The sequence below is a fragment of the Anabrus simplex genome, chromosome 3 (assembly GCF_040414725.1).
Source record: "Anabrus simplex isolate iqAnaSimp1 chromosome 3, ASM4041472v1, whole genome shotgun sequence".
NCBI lineage: Eukaryota > Metazoa > Arthropoda > Insecta > Orthoptera > Tettigoniidae > Anabrus > Anabrus simplex.
In genome coordinates, this window is record NC_090267.1 from 63,029,817 (window position 1) to 63,049,592 (window position 19,776).

A 19,776-nucleotide genomic window follows, 5' to 3' on the forward strand; every position below is an offset into this window, starting at 1 on the left:
CAACCCTAAAAATTAAATAAATAGTAAACAAAACATCGTCATCGTAGTCATCACCAGTTATTAACGCCCACGACACAAAGCAAAATTTACATTACAATTATGCACTAAATATTACCACTACAGTACACGAATTCGAAACGTGTCTAAAAAACGCGATATCATAAGTATTAACATGCACATGCTGGTCCATATTTTCCTGTCTCCTGCATGTCCAAGAGTGGCTGCTGGTTCTGCCCGCTCCAGTGCGGCCCTCTGACGATCCTTCCACCCTCCTCCCGAGCTGAGAGCTGAAAACACTGCGTAGAAGGGTATCCTCTGCTCTGGCAGCAATCTCCACCCCTGCAGTCTTCTTCGTTCAACTACTTTCGAAATGTCAATTTTTTCCGCCACTATGCATCTTCTCTCCTTTTCTTTCCTCGCGTTTACTCATCCCTGCCCTGTCGATAGAACCAATTACTTTCTTTAGAATTTTTCATTCAAAAACGCCACTGTTTCTTTCCTCCGTCTGCGGGATGGCTCATATAGAAAAACGGGTCATACTAACCTCATTTATAGATAAAATCTCACTTTTTTTGGCATATGAAGGGTGCTGTACACAGGAAACCTTAGCTCACATGTTATTTGTTAAACATTGCCTTATCTTTTTCTCTACCTCGATATGCTAGGCAGAATCGATCTCAAGTACCTCAAGGTTTCTCTACACTCGAACAGGTAACAGGTTCTTTTTTTTTCTGTCGGCGCGATGCAATCATTAACTTAGTGTTCTGACCATTGACTACCAGTACGGCAGTACGATTGCCCTTAATTCTCTTGAAACCTGGCATGTATTTGCCAACACCAATAATCGCTTCATCGTCCACGTGCGCCATAATCATCATTACCTCCATCTTACTATCTTCACCAGCCATTGTTTGGGGACGTTTTTAACAAGATTGTTGCTAAGAGATGCCCTTGATGTAATCCGTTCCTTGCAGGAAAGAATGCTTCGACGCGTGCAAATTGAGTGAACGTTTCTGTCATGAGTAGTCAATAGTAAACAAACGGCATAAAGTGGATCTGAAAGTCGTATCTTCAAACATGCATGAGAATTGCAATTCTTCTTAGGTTTACCTGAACGTACAGACGCAGAATTAACAAATAATCAATCAGACAGTTGCTTTGATTAAGAGCGGAAGTGTAAAGCGGCATTTCAAAGGTAAACGTTCCAGCTCTAAATTTAGCCATCCCAGTGTCGACGAGAATCGTACCTGCATTCGAGTGATGTTCAACACCTGTTAACAAACCGCATTTAAGTAAAGATAATATATACATATCGTTTCTTTAATTAATTAATTAATTTATTTATTAATTAATTTATTTATTTATTTATTTATTCGCTGTACTCTTGCAGTATAACTGCACGAAATATTACAATAATTCAGTTTTTCTAAAACAAAATATGTAGTGTTACAGAAAATTATCTGCACTTACATAACAAGAAATAAGTGCATAATCAGAGTAAATATATGGAAACTTTCATTCATGTAACTATTGTACTGATAATGTTCTTAAAATTATCAAGTACATTTGTGTTATACATTTTAGTGTATATTTTTCTATATATTTCCGTTTAATAAGGAACCAACGACCCGTAATTAGAGATTGTCATTAAAAACAGTTAATACCTGCGTATAAGATTGTCTATGTAAAGTTAAATTAATTAACGAAACCTTTAAAATACTTGCCGAAGACTGACAATATAGATGAATGAATAAATAGCACAATACTTACATAATATACAGGAATCTAAGGATTTTAATGAAGCCTCGGAGGACGAAAGTCACGATTCTACTGGAATTTGGAAGGCCTTCCATGTAGTGGCAAACTGACCAGGTACTTTACTAGGAGCTCCGACTATTAATAATATTACTTAACATTCCTGACTGTGGTATTTAGATTCCATTTAGGGAAGGTTCATATTATTCCTTTCTCTGTGCTTGTCCGCTATAGTGCTCAAACCTGATAGTTGAATCGAAAATGAATCCCTTTCACCTATTTCCTTTAAAGGATTTAATGTCACTTCTTTGCACACTATAGTATATTGCCAGTCCGTATTCCTATACATATGAACCTAATGCATTCTTTAACAGTTCCTCAACGATGAAAGATCTGAATAGATAGTGCCATCATTTTCTTAGGGGCTCCCCGCATTTGCAGATTCCCAGGACAAGACCAATAGTTTGTTCCTCTCAGCGGCAATGCCGATATCGTTTGTTGTCTAATATGTTGTCTTCGGATCTACTCCTTTAACCCAATTTATTGTACAAGAGTTGTTACGATGTTACTAACTTATAAACTGCGTGTGAATTGTGTTTTATAAATAATACTCGCTTTCGCTCGTTGGGGGCTGCGCCCCCAAACCCCCAATTCCTCTATATTTCAAGTGCTCACATGGAAAACTACTGTGACGAAAAGGTACTTCGTTAGGAAGAACAGATTCGCCACCAGACGGCGCATATGTTCGCGTACATTTTTGGTCCAGTAATATTTTGTCGTACCGTATATTCACGATTTATAGGCGAGGTAGCGTTAAACGTTCCGACGTGGTGAAAATTACGTACGATTCTCACAAGATAAGAAATTATTTTCCTAACGTAATGGGGAGCTATAATCTTGAAACTTGGCAGGTTTATTGTGGTTAAAACGCTCTATATTTCCGTTAATTGATGTTTTGTCGTATCTGTTCGAGTTGAGCGTAGATTGGTTTAGAACCTTGGATTAGGAGGACAGGGTTTACGTATTACTTTCGTTTTTCCATGTTTACAGGGTGCTAGAATCATGAATTTGGTCACTTGCGGCCCACAAACGATCCAATGAGCCTGCCAAATTTCATGATTCTATCGGTCTTATAAGTGTATAAAACAGTAAATTAATTACGGAAAATGTAAAAAATTGACGTTAAATCTGAAAGATGGAGTTCTATCCAAGGCATAAGGGATCATGATACGACTGAAATTCCCGGGACCTAAGTTGTAGAACCCTTCATGATAGGATCCGAACGTCTTGTCCATTTGGCGGTACGACTTACAGTTTAGCCACCAAAATTATCGAAACGTTACTTAGCACCATAATGAAATTTGCTTCCAGATTTTGATAACTTCTGGAGATGAAAACGTTAAACAATTCAACTCCGAATTTCTCCGTCGGTTGCAGGCCAAAGATGTGACTGCGGCAAATTTTAATTCTTTGGCGCACTGCAACATATCGTCCAAAATTTAGTTTAAGGCAAGGGAAGTAAAAATAACACAAAATCAACATATGGAACTTTTCCACAGTACAGCCTATTTGCTATCATATTGTCAAATTTTAAGTTTCTAGCTCATGCCGAAGTGGGTAAACATTTATGCCAGCCAGTGAGCCAAACAGTTTTATATATATAATATAGAGCCAGGCAATGTGCACGCTAAATAGTGCAGACTTTGGTTAGGAAATTTATTGCGGAAAAACGGTACGTCGTATCAAAGTATGGATTGAGCCATCAGACGACCCCTTTAGTCTTCTACATTACTGTCTTAGGCCTTTTCTAGTATCTTGCGTATTTATACCAAGGAAGGAGGTGAACATATCGATCCATGTCAAATTTCGACCGCTTTAAACAAGTTGAAATAAGATTTGGCAACTTAGCAGACACCTACACTCTTGAAACTTGGCACGCTGGACGACAATATAACGACCTACAATTTTCGTTGTTTGAGGTTTTGCCGTATCTCCATGGTCTTCACCATAAATTGATTACGGTACATACATTATGCTGAAATTAAGGTAGTGTTTCTAGGTAAGTTATTCCTTCAGTTTCCCATACATTCATAGCAGTAGAATAATCAAAGTCGGTCTACGTATGGCCAATGGTCGTGTCAGGGAGCGTGCTGAATTTAGTGTCTATCTGTCTTATAAGTGTGTTAATTAGTAAAAAATGTATGGAAATTTAACAAAATTGATAAAAACCGGGAAAATGAAGGTCAGTCTAAGGTAGAAGGGGTCGAGATACGACAAAAAGTCATACGACCAAAATTGTAGACATCTTAATTTTAGGAAGCGAAAGTGCAATCAGTTCATTGATAGCAATTACCGTTCAGCCACAAAATAGCTCTAAACGAAAGTCTGCATCGTCATTAAATTTGGCTTCATATTTCGATTTTTCAGTGGGTTAATTATTCAAAAGTTGAACTTGTTGCGATTTCTTCGTCGGTTACAGGCTTGGATCTAGAGCATTGCCAAATATTAATTTTGTAGGGCACTGCATCATGGCGTCCGCCATTTTGTTTGGGGGGAGGGGTGCAGAGGATTTTGATTGGGTGGTGGAGGGGTAAATATGAGAAAATGGAATGTTTTGGAATATTTTCTTGGCTTACAGCCCAATTTCTATCATACTGATTAATTTCAATTCCTGGATCATCTGGATGGGCCTAACACGAAATTTGAGTCTGATAATTTGATTGGGCGGGGAGGGGGATAAATATGAAAAAATTGAACTAAATTTGAATTTTTCCTTGGGTTGCAACCTAATAGCCATCACATCGCCGAATCTCAAGATCGTAGATCATCTGGAAGGCTCTAACACGAAATTTGAGCCCGATATATTGTTTGGGCGGGGGGGATTAAATATGAAAATTTTTAACTTTTTGGCATTGCCGAATTCCAATATTCTAGCGCATCCGGAACGGAAGGTTCTAAACCGAAATTTGAGTCCAATATTTTGATTCGGTGGGGGGATAAATATGAAAAATTTGAACTTTTTTGAATTTTCCCTTGGGTTGCAGCCTAATTTATATCAGATTGCCAAATTTCAAGTTCGTAGCTCATCTGGAAGGGTCTAACGCGAAATTTTAGTCCGATAATTTGATTGGACGGAAAAGCGGCTAAATATGAAACATTTCAACTTTTTAGAATTTTTCCCACGGTTGCAGCTTAATAGCTATCAGATTACCGAATTCCAAGTTTCTAGCTCATCCGGAACTGAAGGGTCTTACCCGAAAATTGAGAACGATATTTCGATTCGGTGGAGGCTAAATATGAACATTTTGAACTTTTTGGAATTCTTCCTTGGGTTACAGCCGAATAGCTATCAGGCAGCCGAATTTCAAGTTCCTAGCTCATATGGAAGGGTCTAACACGAAATTTCAGTCCGATATTTTGATTGGGCGGAAGGGGACTAAATATGAAAAATTTCAACTTTTCGGAATTTATCCTTGGTTTGCAGCCTAATAACAGTCAGATTGCCGAATTTCAAGTTCCTAGCTAATCTGCAAGGGTGTAACACCGAAATTTGAGTGATTCGATGGGGGGCTAAATACCAAAAATTTGAACTTTTTGGAATTATCCCTTGAGACAAACCCTAATAGCTATCAGATTGCCACATTTCAAGTTCCTAGCTCATCTGGAAGGGCCCAACACGAAATTTCACTCCGATATTTTGATTGGGCGGAAGGGGGGCTAAATATGAAAAATTTCAACTTTTCGGAATTTTTCCTTGGGTTGCAGCCTAATAGCTATTTGATTGCCGAATTTCAAGTTCCTAGCTAATCTGCAAGGGTGTAACACCGAAATTTGAGTGATTCGGCGAGGGGGGCTAAATACAAAAAATTTGAACTTTTTGGAATTTTCCCTTGGGACACACCCTAATAGCTATCAGATTGTCACATTTCAAGTTCCTAGCTCATCTGGAAGGGCCTAACACGAAATGTCACTCCGATATTTTGATTGGGCGGAAGGGGGGCTAAATATGAAAAATATCAACTTTTTGGAATTTGTCCTTGGGTTGCAGCCTAATAGCTATTTGACTGCCGAATTTCAAGTTCCTAGCTCATCTGCAAGGGTGTAACACGAAATTTCAGTGTTTCGGCGAAGGGGGGGCTAAATACCAAAAATTTGAACTTTTTGTAATTTTTCCTTGGGACACACCCTAATAGCTATCAGATTGCCACATTTCAAGTTCCTAGCTCATCTGGCAGGGTCTAACACGAAATTTCAGTCCGATATTTTGATTGGGCGGAAGGGGGGCTAAATGTGAAAAATTTCAACTTTTTTGAATTTTTCCTTGGGCTGCAGCCTAATAGCTATTTGACTGCCGAATTTCAAGTTCCTAGCTCATCTGCAAGGGTGTAACACGAAATTTCAGTGTTTCGGCGAAGGGGGGGCTAAATACAAAAAATTTGAACGTTTTGTAATTTTCCCTTGGGACACAACCTAATAGCTATCAGATTGCCACATTTCAAGTTCCTAGCTCATCTGGCAGGGTCTAACACGAAATTTCAGCCCGAAATTTTGATTGGGCGGAAGGGGGGCTAAATATGAAAAATTTCAACTTTTTTGAATTTTTCCTTGGGTTGCAGCCTAAAAGCTATCAGACTGCCGAATTTCAAGTTCCTAGCTCACTTGGAAGTGGGCAAACATTAATGTCAGTCAGTGAGTGAGTGAGTGAGTGAGTGAGTCAGTTAGCCTTGTGGCTTTATATATATAGGATGTAACCATCCTCTCACCGTTGGGTTCCGTGGTTCAAACCCTGCTCACTCCATGTGAAATTTGTGTTGGACAAGGAGAAGGCGTGACAAGTATTTCTCCGGGTATTCCGGTTTTTCGTGCCATTTTTCATTCCAGCAACACTCACCAATAGCATTTCATTTCATCTGTGAGTCATTAATCATTGTCCCAGAGGAGTGCGATTGGCTTCGGCAGCCGGCAAAATTCCTATCCTCGCCGCAAAATGGGCGCCTCATTCATTCCATCGCTGACCCGGTCAACGACTGGAAAACATGTTGTAGCTTCTCATTCAAATAATATGTAGCCATCATAGCATTAGCATATACTGAACCACTGTGAAATTCAGCTCTACGGTCTAGGAAAATGAATAAAAGTAATTTTGTGTATTATAGTCCATTCCTTGTTGTTGCTGTTGGTTAGTGATTGTTATTTGAAAAGCAAGTACACCTGTGCTGCCATCCTCTGATTAGACTGAAAGAGGAAGGTTACGGAAGCATTAAGAGAAACGACAAAAGAAGAGCCATGAAGAGAGTGAAAAAGGCTACCTAGGCATCGAAACCCTACGTAATACCCTTAAGGACGGAAGAGAACAAGAGTTGACTAAGTGAGTAATGACAGGAAAGAGGAAAGTGAGATTTCTGGTGCAACTAACTGCAAGCAATGCTAGGCTCAACTAGAAGCTCCGTGGCCACCAATCCTGTTCCTAAGGCAAGAGCGTCTGCAAGACACTTTTTAGCCGTCTCTTACCCCAGGCAGACTTTACCGCGGATGTACTAGGGTATTCCCATTCCTTGATATCTGTGAATTTGTATGTGACTGCATCGTAATTAATTATCTTGATACACCCTATGTAAAGGAATGCTGTGTAAATTTTGGGTGAATTTCCGAGTGATATTTCACTAAATGAAAGGGAATATTTTTAATCATTTTTCAGCGAAATTTCTGTAGATTTTTGTACGATTATTTTAATTATTATATTACACTACTCTCGTTATAATTAGTTTTAAGGTCTTTTGTTAGTTCTTACATATTTCTTAAGGTAATGTTTCCTTTTTGGCATAATTTCTTGTAATGTTATTTTTCGTGGAAAATTTTTCTTGTGCGTTTTGTTTACTTTTATATAATTTGTTTTAATTTAATTACGTTTTTATATTATGTTAAGTAAAAATAACCAGTAGGTTATTCCTTTTATAAATTAATAACAATAATTTCCTAACATTTTCCATCCATCCTTGTAGTTGTGTGCAGTGCAAAGAAGGAAAAAGAAAGGAGCTTCCTTAAAAAGATTTTGGTGTTCAGAAAGTGCCCAAGGGATTTGTCTTCCATATGAGGTCAGAAAAGGACCTGTATTCAAGAGACCGAAAGATCACCACCATTATGAAGAAACTATGGTCAACTTCCGCGGTCAGTTTAAGAGAATGAACCCGGAGAGTTTGGGGCTTAAACTGCTCAATTTCGAGGAGAAATAGAAATTTCATCCCCAATGGCTGAAGGTTGTGCATAAAGACATGGGGGTAAATGATGTAATACCAGAGGAATTAACGGAGAAGACAACCGTTAGGAAAAAACTTCGGGGTTGAGGGATGATCTAGTGAAAGAACCTACAAAACCACGGGATATCTCGGCTGAAGAACGGGTGAGAAACTCTATTTACAACGTAAACAAAAAAGAAAGGGAGGCAGGTAGTTTATGTAACGGTATTCCACATTTGGCTGTATCGATGAAAATAAATAAATCATATTTATTATTATTATTATTATTATTATTATTATTATTATTATTATTATTATTATTATTATTATTATTATTATTATTATTATTATTATTATTATTATTATTATTATTATTATTATTATTATTATTATTATTATTATTATTATGGTTTGATACAACAGAGAAGAACCTGCATCAAATAAAAATCAAGGAGAATTACGTCTATGACAGATGAACATTCGGACACAACATAACAGACATTTGAAGGGTTTTACAGCCGATAAACAGGTACCAAGAAGAAATAACACTCGACGGATTAAGAAACTGCATGCTAGATAAATTGCTGGCAACAAAGGTAACTGGAATCTTAAAAATGTATTTATTGCTCCACAGGTGGACTAAATATTTTTAAAAATCTTGAATTGGGAATTGTTAAACAAAAATAGTATTACATTATCATTATAAGTTATATGAAACCGAGGAACCAACAAATATTTATTTTTCCTTAAACGAAATATAATTTGACCTTTCCCTTCGTATATCGTATCCGTTAACATTTAAATTATGTTGAGAGACAAGTACGAAACCATACTTTTCATGATGTAGCACGTCTAAGCGTTTGAATTTGGTCCCTTAACGTTGTTGAATTGATGGTGAATGTAATTGCTGAGGACAGCCAAGGAATTTAAAATCAATTTCGTAGAGAGTGCTTGTTCTTCGTCTCCCTTAACTGAGATTCTCTGTTAAACAAGAACAAGGCGTAGCCATTAATTCAGACAATTACTCGCACTTTATTCTCTGTTGTGACGTAAATTTAGTCCATGAGGATAATGAGATGGACTTAACCGTTCCAGGGATGAGAAGGACATAAACACTGCATCCCTGCAGGCACTACACCAAGCAAATTAGAGTCATTTAACTTACAAATGTGCTCCTTTGTCAATAAATTCGCTCTCCATTGTGCGTAATGTTTTACAGGACAGATAAATTATAGGCTAAGCAATCACTAATCAGGCAGTTTTGATCTGAACTAGCGCTGTCACCCACGTGCTAGGTTCCCTACTAGTTGTTTACTTTGTCTTTTCTTTAACAATTTCAATTAATTTGAAGATTTATTCTTAACAAATTATTCGAATGCCTAATTTCGCTTCCTATAAACGAATATTCACTCCAATTTCCATTCTTGAATTCCATATTTATATTCATAAGGTGTTTCCTACATATTTATAAACTCCACTGAAATCTACTGAGCTCATCACCTGCCATCCCTCCACTGACAGCTCGGAACATTCCGTTTAGCCGGCTTTGAAATTTCAGTTCTTCCAATTTTTCTCAGCCCAAAGTTTTCAACACTTTCGTAACTCTACGATTTGATTTGATTTGATTTGATTTGATTTGATTTGATTTGATTTGATTTGATTTGATTTGATTTGATTTGATTTGATTTGATTTGATTTGATTTGATTTGATTTGATTTGATTTGATTTGATTTGATTTGATTTGATTTGATTTGATTTGATTTGATTTGATTTGATTTGATTTGATTTGATTTGATTTGATTTGATTTGATTTGATTTGATTTGATTTGATTTGATTTGATTTGATTTGATTTGATTTGATTTGATTTGATTTGATTTGATTTGATTTGATTTGATTTGATTTGATTTGATTTGATTTGATTTGATTTGATTTGATTTGATTTGATTTGATTTGATTTGATTTGATTTGATTTGATTTGATTTGATTTGATTTGATTTGATTTGATTTGATTTGATTTGATTTGATTTGATTTGATTTGATTTGATTTGATTTGATTTGATTTGATTTGATTTGATTTGATTTGATTTGATTTGATTTGATTTGATTTGATTTGATTTGATTTGATTTGATTTGATTTGATTTGATTTGATTTGATTTGATTTGATTTGATTTGATTTGATTTGATTTGATTTGATTTGATTTGATTTGATTTGATTTGATTTGATTTGATTTGATTTGATTTGATTTGATTTGATTTGATTTGATTTGATTTGATTTGATTTGATTTGATTTGATTTGATTTGATTTGATTTGATTTGATTTGATTTGATTTGATTTGATTTGACGGAAATCACTGAGAACATACGGTGCTGTTTTCCCTTGAATCTTTTTCCAGTTCTTAAATTAGGTATTCCTGGTGACGGTCCCATGGGGTCTTACCAGTGACTTGTACGCCCATTCCTTTACATGTTTATTTCACACATGCAGAGTTGTGTAACTTTTATTTATAAGCACGTTATTACCACAGTGAAGATCTTTCCTCATATTAACACCTATGATCCAGTGGCGGCTCGCTCTAAAGGGCAGAGGGGCACGTGCCCCTCCAGCTAATTAACTGTTAATGCATGGTTTTACAAGTACTGACATTTTGAATGATGATACAGTACATTCAGGCGCCGACGCAGCTAGTGCGTCAATGTTTTCATCAGACACGAACTTTGCTTCCTCCTGCGGGCTCTTCGCTGGTCGGTCATACTGGCCCTGTGCCCTAAGCTGTTGAATCTTGCTTAGGTAATTTTCGTTCGCGCATGCGTAGAACTATTTTTTTAACATGCACTAAATAGGAGATTGGGTCATTGCCGAAGCCAGCCCGCTACGATTAGGAAAGTACGCGAAGGCTTATCGCGCCGAGAAGAACATCCGTTACAAATTCGTGTTCCAAGTCTGTCATCTGCGGTCTGATATACGTGCTGTACTGGCTAATTTAATTAGTCAGCATTCCATCTCGTAATATTTAGTGCGGTGTCATTAAAAGTAAATATGTTGTGTGTTGTGTGCGGATATAATTATAGAATCCCTATGAAGAGTAGCATGAGATACATCACACTTGTAGGCTACGTACAATGAATTCTCTGAGTAATATTTTAAGTAGGTAGACCTTTTAGTCAACACACTGTCCCTGACTAAAAAGACGGAGATAAAGACACTCGGTCGACCAACACCTCATTTACAACTAGAAAAAGTCGAATAATACAAAGGGCGCTAACATCGGCGTAGATTCCAGCCTGGGGTGTATAAGAATACTAGTGGTTGTGTGGCTGTGATTCAAGGAATGCGTCTACCTGTTTTCCGTGCATGTTATTCGGACATGACCTGATGTGAACGAAGACCGGAGTAACAGACCTCAAACACTTGAAGGAAAAAAGTAAAAAGAACGAATGTTCCTCCCAACATATCAAATCATGCATGGAGTTAGCTGTACTAGGGAAAGTTAATATAGTGCCCCAACTGGATTCTGCTCATCACCAATTCATTAACAAACACAACGATCAGATTAGGAAAAATAGGCACATACGCAGAATTATTCGGTGCATACAGTTCTGTGGCGTATTTGAAGTGGTACTCCGCAGCCATGATGACACAGAAAATTCTCGAAATCCTGGATTTTTCAAACGTCTCATTAATTTTATAGCTGATATTGACGTTGCTATGAAAGAACACCTGGCCAAAACTTCTTTGTTTAATGGTACTTCCGAAAGAGCTCTCGACTATTTGCTGAATGTGTGTAGGGAACTAATTTATTCAGAAATTGAGTAATCCCAATTCGTTTCAGTAGAAACAGATGAAACAACGGATTTTTCAAATAAAAGCCAATTGGTACTTGTTTTTCGATTTGCATTAGAGGGTCACGTCCATGAAAGGTTTTGGGGATGCATGTTTCCAACCGAAAGGATAGCTGATGGATTGAGTCAATGTCTGTAAGAGATAATTAATTCCATATTAAGGGACACACCACATAAACTTATTTGTCAGAGTTATGACCGAGGCAGCGTAATGAGCGGAAAGACAAGGGGCGTGCAGGCGAAATTGAAAGTACATTACCCTAATGCACATTACATTCATTGCTATAGACACCAACTAAATTTAACAATGCAGAAGGCTTGTTCATACGATCCCCAAGTCAAGTTATTTTTCTGTAACCTGTCCGCAATCCCAACGTATTTTTTTCAACTCGCTCACAGAAGTGACCTCGTGAATGAAATAATCACGACTGGACTCCCTCGGACAATCACTACTCGCTGGAGCTTCAACATTCGTACGGTGAATGTAGTTTATGAGAAAAGAGAGAAACTGATAGAGTGCTTTCGTAGAATAGAAAAAGGAGGTAAAACTTATATTAGCGTAAATGAAGGCAGTCAACTGTCCCGTGCTCTTGAGGATACCATATTCATGTTCTGGTTGACTGTTTTCCATAAATTAATGTCGCATGTTGACATACTGTACAATCAGCTACAAAAATGCGGAACAGATTCAGTCCAAATATAAAATGCTATTCCTGACTTCGCAAAGTGTGTAACACAACAAGTTGAAGAAATAGATACAGTTGCATGTGTTCTCACGGACTACAATAATTCCGATAAAAGACGTAGAGTAAGCGACACAAGGACCATTGCAGCGAAAGAAGTCTGTGACGTTGTAATGAACCAGGTGTATGATAGGTTTGTATTTATTGGGTATATTGAAGATGCAACAGTACTGTACTCCGTTCCATTTGACAAATTCTCTATAAAATTTCCAGAAAATTTATTAAATTCTACTGCGTTACATTATCCAAAGTCGCTGGAAGAATGTCTTAAAGACGGAATTAGAAGTGATTTATAAACGGACAGATTTCAGGCAAGTCAAAGGAGCTCTACCACTCCTCGCTTTTTTTTTAGGGAATAATCTGAAATCAACGTTCAAACAAGCGCTAAACATTTACAGGATAATTATGACAACACCCATGTCCACACCCGAAGCAGAGCGCTGTTTTCAACACTGGCTCGTACTACGACATTAATTTCTACGCAACACAATGACCGAAGAACGACTGTCTGCTCTGGCAAATGATTTCTATTGCCAAAGAACTCATTTACGATATGCCTGACTTTGACGATAAAGTCATTTCTGAGTTTGTGGATTTGCGGCATATAAGAATGGAATTCGTGTTTAAATAAAGGAATAACACTACTATCGTCGAACAAGGCCCTACCATATTCTTCATTGTATGGCCAGGGCGAGTAGACCGTACTTCATTCGTCCTGTAGACTCAGTAGTAGGCCTATCAGTCGGTACAGTGATTTGAATGGACTTCAGGATTATGTTCTCATTCAACGGTAGTTCGATGATGTATACAGCACTGTGAACGCATTTCAGATAGACTTCAGTGACAGTAAGTACATTTAAATAGTTGAAGATACTTAGGTGAGGTAAGAGTCTGGATCACCGCCTTCTTCCAATGGACACCAACATTTCATTCCACATTTTCTATTAAAATAAAAAAGATGACAGTGAAGTACGTGAGTAATGATCAAGTATTTAACATTGTATGATGTGTATCCGGGTATGCATTTGTTTATTGCGTGTGTTTAAGTAAGAAGGTAAATATTTTTAAAAAGTAGTGCCCCTCCGCCTGTTCCCGTCAGCAGGCTCTGCTGCTGTGATCCGCAAGAATTACTGCTATTCCATTAACACAGTAATTACAACAGAGAGGACTTTTCCTCTTCTTGAAACTTACAACCTGATTTTTGGCGCCGTTTACTATCATACCATGGACTGCTGTTCATCTCATAACTGCGACGAGGTCACTTCACAGTCGCTCACAATCCTGTAACTGATTTATTACTCTATTTATCATAGTATCATTAGCAAAAAGCCTTATCTGTGATTCCAGTTCCTTACTCATATCATTCGATATACGAGTATATTTTACTAGAAATGCCGGAACAGTATTTCGTCGCTGCCGGGACGAAATCTCCTATGTGAAATATTTTAGCTTAGAACTTTGAACGGTTAGATTCTGTCATCGAAGGTGCAATATTGTGTGATATTGTCAAGGCATTCTCGCTCATCATAACGTATGTGATGCGGGTCAGTATATCTCCAAAAATATTATCACATAGGAGGTTTCTTCCCGGCAACGACGATTTATTGTCTGTTTAAATCGCGAAGTATTTCCTTTCCTGAGAACAATTCAGCTCTCTTCTCTGTCAGTATGGAGCTAATGACATAGACAGCGCAACATCCGGCTACAGCTACACGCCACCCAGGCTCAGCTGATATCATATTCTATTTTATATTTCCGATGATAATTGAAATCCAAAGAAATTGACAACGTCAGCACGTGTATTTCGATAAATCTTTCCACTTATAATGCAATCGAGATATTATTGTGGCAGTTATTAAAACCTAAATAAACTGATGCAACCTGCGTGGTGTGATTCACCGACTACGGATCCCAGCTGCTTTATATAAGCTGAACGCAAGTCATAATCGATACCCAGTCTACTATCCACAGCAGTATCATTCTGTTCGGCTGTTGGATCAGATCAGAATTCCTTCGTGTTAAAGGACGAATACTTACTTTCTACGCTGCTCTTAAATTTTGGCGATCTAATATTGCGATTTAACACTTACATAAACCATTCAAGTTAAAAGACTCAGCTAATTTTTACGATACGACAATACTTAAACTCTCTACGATCATATGGCACCAGTTGACATTGGTGTAAATATATTATGTTTAGGACACACTTGTTTCTCTTGCAACGCGAATAATTCCTAGTATTTTTTGACAATTCATTTCGTCTGACTTAAATTCGGAATAGATACTTATACTTCGCTTATACTTAACCCTCAATGAATGTATCTTATCTAGATTTGTCCTGGTAGCTTCCTGATAGGCAGCTGAGCCCAAGGGATTCCCCTGTTATCATGCCTATAGCGACCAGTGAGAAACAACTCTTACATACTGAATGAGAAAACAAAGTTTTCCACTTCAAACTTGATCGGCTTGATAAGTTGTTAATATGGATTGAGAGAGATCGATGCAGATGAAATGGAGTATGGATTTTAGTGCTGGGAGATCTCAGGTCAGCTTCGGAACACCGGGTACAGGTCTTTTTATTTGACTCCTGTAGGCGACCTGCGCGTCGTGATGAGGATGAAATGATGATTAATACAACACATACACCCAGCTCCCGTGCAAGGGAAATTAACCAATGGTGGTTAAAATTCCCGACCCTGCCAGGAATCGAAACCGGGAACCCTGTGACAAAAGGCCAGCACGCTAACCATTTAGCCATGGATCTGGACATCGATGCAGATACTATAAAGGGACGGAACATGACGGGAGTTACCAGAATTTTCCATGAAATATTCAAGTATTTATTTCTCTAATCTTATTTTTGTAATGTACCATTATATCTGACTGCGAGAATGGATATTTAACGCAGTAAAAATTTTGCAGTAGGACGCCGCTTGTGAGGGCGTAATGCTATATAGAGAGCGGGAAGCGAGAAGGTGATTTCCCGAGGCAAGGCGTGGTCATGTGTGACGAAGAAAGAATATGTGAGGAAGAGAGAAAGAGAGATGGGATTTTGTCTGGGGGAGAGACCCGCCATCTTAACAGAGATTTTTAGCGGGAGCAGACAGGCCCACCACATTACGGAAATTGAGTTTTAATGCCCGTAATTGAAGGTTTCTCAGGAAAATAAAAAGATGGAAATGATTGCTAGAATTTTACGAAGCTGTAGATACCTCTAGGTTGATTAACATAGAATGAGATCAATAAATATGTACCAAGCAGAACCACCGTGGGAAGCTCTGTAGTGGCCACATTCCAGACTCAAGTTGTTTCTCGGGACTTTCCCTGGCGTCCTTTGGTGTGTTGCCTCATATAAAAGCTGAGTGATATGGGGGGAGATCATCCAGTTGACTATCATATTGCTGCCAGCACGCGTCGCACTTCTGCCTAGATTGCGCCAGAAACCTTTTGTTCAGAACAAAGACAGTGTGTAATTATTACAGGGCGATAACTTTGATCCAGTGGATAGGTGACTTACAGAGCTACAGGTGGTGGACTTGTAGGTGGCGCGATGTTCAGATACCTATCAATGAGATCGCGTGTGCTTAATGGTATCAGTAACAAAAGAACGCCGTGCTTGTAGACGCGGATAAATAGCGGTAGGGGCGAAGCTCCCGAGGTGCCGAGGAAGTGTGGACAATAGGCTAAGGGGGTCTATATTTATCCTCTGATAGACTGTTGAATCCAAGTTAAGCGGGCATAAAAACACAATAACCGAGTGGATAGTTTCTTGAGCAGAAAATAGTTTGTGGCACAGTGCACAAGTTAGCGAGTATGCAGTTATACGAGAATGGAGGACGAGGAGTGTGTATTGCAAAGTGTTAGCGCTGTGTGCTAGCTCAACCTAAATACATGTCCAGAATGTGGCGTTGTGTTTAAAGTGAATATTTCATTGTAGTAAGAAGTCGAGATATTCCGAGGGGAGTGAGGTGCAAGAACTTCAGAACGTGGCTTCGAAGACGCTACCTTGAACGAGGCATCCCTCAAGAAGAAGACAGCACCATGGGCCAGCGGGGCAGGAAGACCGGACTCCATGAATCGACCCTGGCGGAGACCTCTACCGTGATGGGCTAAATCATGCTAGCCTACCCGGAGGGAGAGAGGAGGGGATCAACAATGAGATAAGTGGACCATGAATTATTAGACATATGGTAGAGTTAAGGTATCACGCAGAGATTGTAGAAATAAACGTGTAAATATTAATATAGGATTTGATTGTGGCCCATCAGGTTGCGTATTAAGATTGTTTTGATATATCTAAGGGTAAGAGTAGTTAGATTTGTTTTTTTATCTTTATGTAAAGCAGACAATGAGGTAACATTTGTTATCGCGGCAAGAGGTAGTGTGCCTAGCGATACATATTTGTTTGAGTACGATAGACCGGATATTTTCCTTTGGGTCGGTCGTGAAATACATTTTACTTGTAGGATCAGGATCACTATGTGTAATTCCCATTATATTCCAGGGGAAGGGCAGACATACCTGCGTAATGTAAGGTAGGCATGCTTATGGTATTTATTTAGTTAAGGGGCTCTATTTACGTGCCTTAGACGGGCGTAAACTATAGCGGAGGCGCAGGTTTTAACGCTATTCGACTCTGTGCTACTCTGTCAAACGTTGGGTTTGAACCTCTGACCCCCAAGGTTACTGTTAACACGCCGCATATTGACGGTGATGGTTTGATGTGATAGTATGGCAGAACACTTTATGTGATTTAACTGCGACCCGTGTGGGTGGTTAAATGAAGTCAGGTGCGTATGTGAGATGTGTCTTTCCTCACTTATTTTGTGGCCATTTGCTGCTATGTGTAGAAGCTTGAAAGTCCCTTTGTGAAAGAATGTAGGGTAAGACGTCTAGCGGCAGTTTGTTTACAATTTTTTTTTTGATGTAGGAGGGGGCTCCAGACCTGACTGCAGGTCAATGTTCGCCTGCTCTGTATTGGGGTGAGCTCGGCCATTTTTAAATCGCTCTGGAGGTCGGTCATTCTCCTTTGGCAGGGAAGCCTTTTGCAAACACAGTGCGTCATTTATTTTACCCATTTTACCTCCAGTTCTTCTCTTGTTTGATTCGCATTCTTAGGGTTGTGCATTCTACTAATGTGATCTTGGCACTATGCTACTGTTAGGATTGCCCTGTTGACACAAAGTTCTGCCTGGTGGACGTGGGTTTACGTCCATGTAAATAGGAAATTGAGGGCGCTAGAGTAGGTTATCTGAGTTTATTTTTATTACTTATTGTGCTGCTAATTTTTGTGTATATAAATATCCCGGTGTGGGAGGAAACTTTCATAATAGCGGTAATCTCTGCGGGTATCCTTAATTCTACCATTATATCATTTTTAGGCCGTAGGCATAGTGATGCTGTCTCCATGTGGGGGACACATCCGTTCTTTCCTGGTTCACAGATCGACAAACGTCAGCATTACGTCATCATCCAGATTGTATTTTCTTTGTTTTCCTTTTAATTTGTAGATGTGAGCTTTTGGCGCACTTATTTGGGCACTCCAGGTGCAAGCATTGTAAATAATTTGAGTTATGAATACAAACTTATGCTCTAAATTCTGATCACAGCGAAAGTGTTCCTCATTTCGTAGTTTAATATAGTGTATGAGTTCCCCATGATCCTCTCGTCATAAGAACCATTTCTGCCGACTGCAGCTGAGCTGATGCCCGTATGCAAGAACAGAAGAGCAGGTAGGTATCATCCTGCGGTATTAATGTGCCCTGTAGGGTATAGTAAGTATTAATGTATGCTTAATTCAGCATTGTGCAATATGGCTAACCTTTCCAAAATAAATATGATGATGTTCTTTAAACAGACAATAGGAGAAAATCTCAAAGGAAAATATAATATAGTTGAGCAAGTGTGCTCCTCCAAATAATTCGGCACCATGTTTAACGACCAATGCGACTCAAAACGAGTGATGAAATCTAGAACTGAGTAGGCCATGAATTAATTCATTACCCGTGAATAATTTGTTTGTAAGGCCAGATCTCATTTTCCAGCAACGAATCTGCATGATCACTTGCTTCATCATCGTCACTGTGCATAGAAAGATCGCTATGTGATAATATTTCAGCTTAGAACTTTGACCAGAAAGTTTCTTTCATCTATGGTTCAATATTGCATGAACTATAACAACACATTGGTGTAAATATATTAAATTTAGGACATACTTGTTTCTCTTGCAACGCGAATAATTCCTAGTACTTTTTGATAACTCACTTCGTCTGACTTAAATTGGGAATAGATACTTATATTTCGCTTATACTTAACCCTCAATGAATGTATCTTATCTGGATTTGTTATAAGGGACACATGTGCTGTGGGTCAGTATTTATCCCTTCATCATTGACACATGACGGTATTCGAGGCGCAACGACGATATTCTCGATTTTCCTATACGGATGTGGAAGGTGGTCCTTAGATCCAAGCAATGAAAGTCGCATTGATACTTTTGAAATGTACTCATATCTGTTTCGCAGCCGCATGCGTATAGCTTGGATACTGAAAATTCCACACGTCGACGTCCTTCGTAGGATGACAAAGCCAGATGGAAACAAAGGAAAACAAAGAATAGCACAGATGTACATCAGAGGAAGCTTTCCCTGCTGCATTGTCAAGATCAGTGCTGGCTTCGCGGTTCACCAATTTCCGTTTGAAGAGGGCGTTTTAAGGAAAAGAAGTACTCATTTATACGCATGGCACTAAAGGGAGCTCTGCTTTCAAATACACTGACCTAGTATACAACAATATAACATGAATCTAAATAAATCGATATAAATAACTTTACTTACAAAAATGAATATTTTTCTTCGTCATCATCCCGTACTTTCTTCACAGCTGTATGAAGGGCTTCATTCTGCAAAGAGAAAGGAAGTAATTACTTGCCAGTTAAAGACCATCATCTGGAACCAGAAAATGATCGGGGAGCAAACATCGTACATAGGCGACCAGAAAGAGTGATTATTGCGTTAGTTAGCCAAGTTTTCGAACGCATATTAGTAAGCTGGTAATTGTTACAGCAGCATTAGAGTTGCTGCCAATATATCGACGACGGCTGGTGTGTTCAGCAAACACGAATACACAGGCGTAATTCCGTCAATGGAGAATCTGGATGGAATGCCGCCGAATCTCGCAGACGGTATTGACAGGAGTTT

The 19,776-nt window shown here is 38.6% G+C and overlaps 1 protein-coding gene across 1 annotated transcript in view; it reads right to left on the reverse strand.

Moving 5' to 3' along the window:
- The window catches only part of Gycalpha99B (guanylate cyclase 1 soluble subunit alpha 2), a 628,187-nt gene extending 608,624 nt beyond the window's left edge, over window positions 1-19,563 (reverse strand). The window contains exons 1-2 of the mRNA XM_067143771.2: window positions 19,555-19,563; window positions 19,414-19,478 (exon numbers count right to left, since the gene is read on the reverse strand). Of these exons, the coding sequence (XP_066999872.2) occupies window positions 19,414-19,478; window positions 19,555-19,563 (74 nt within the window). The remainder of the gene's footprint in view (window positions 1-19,413; window positions 19,479-19,554) is intronic.
- Between the last annotated feature and the right edge of the window lie 213 nt (window positions 19,564-19,776).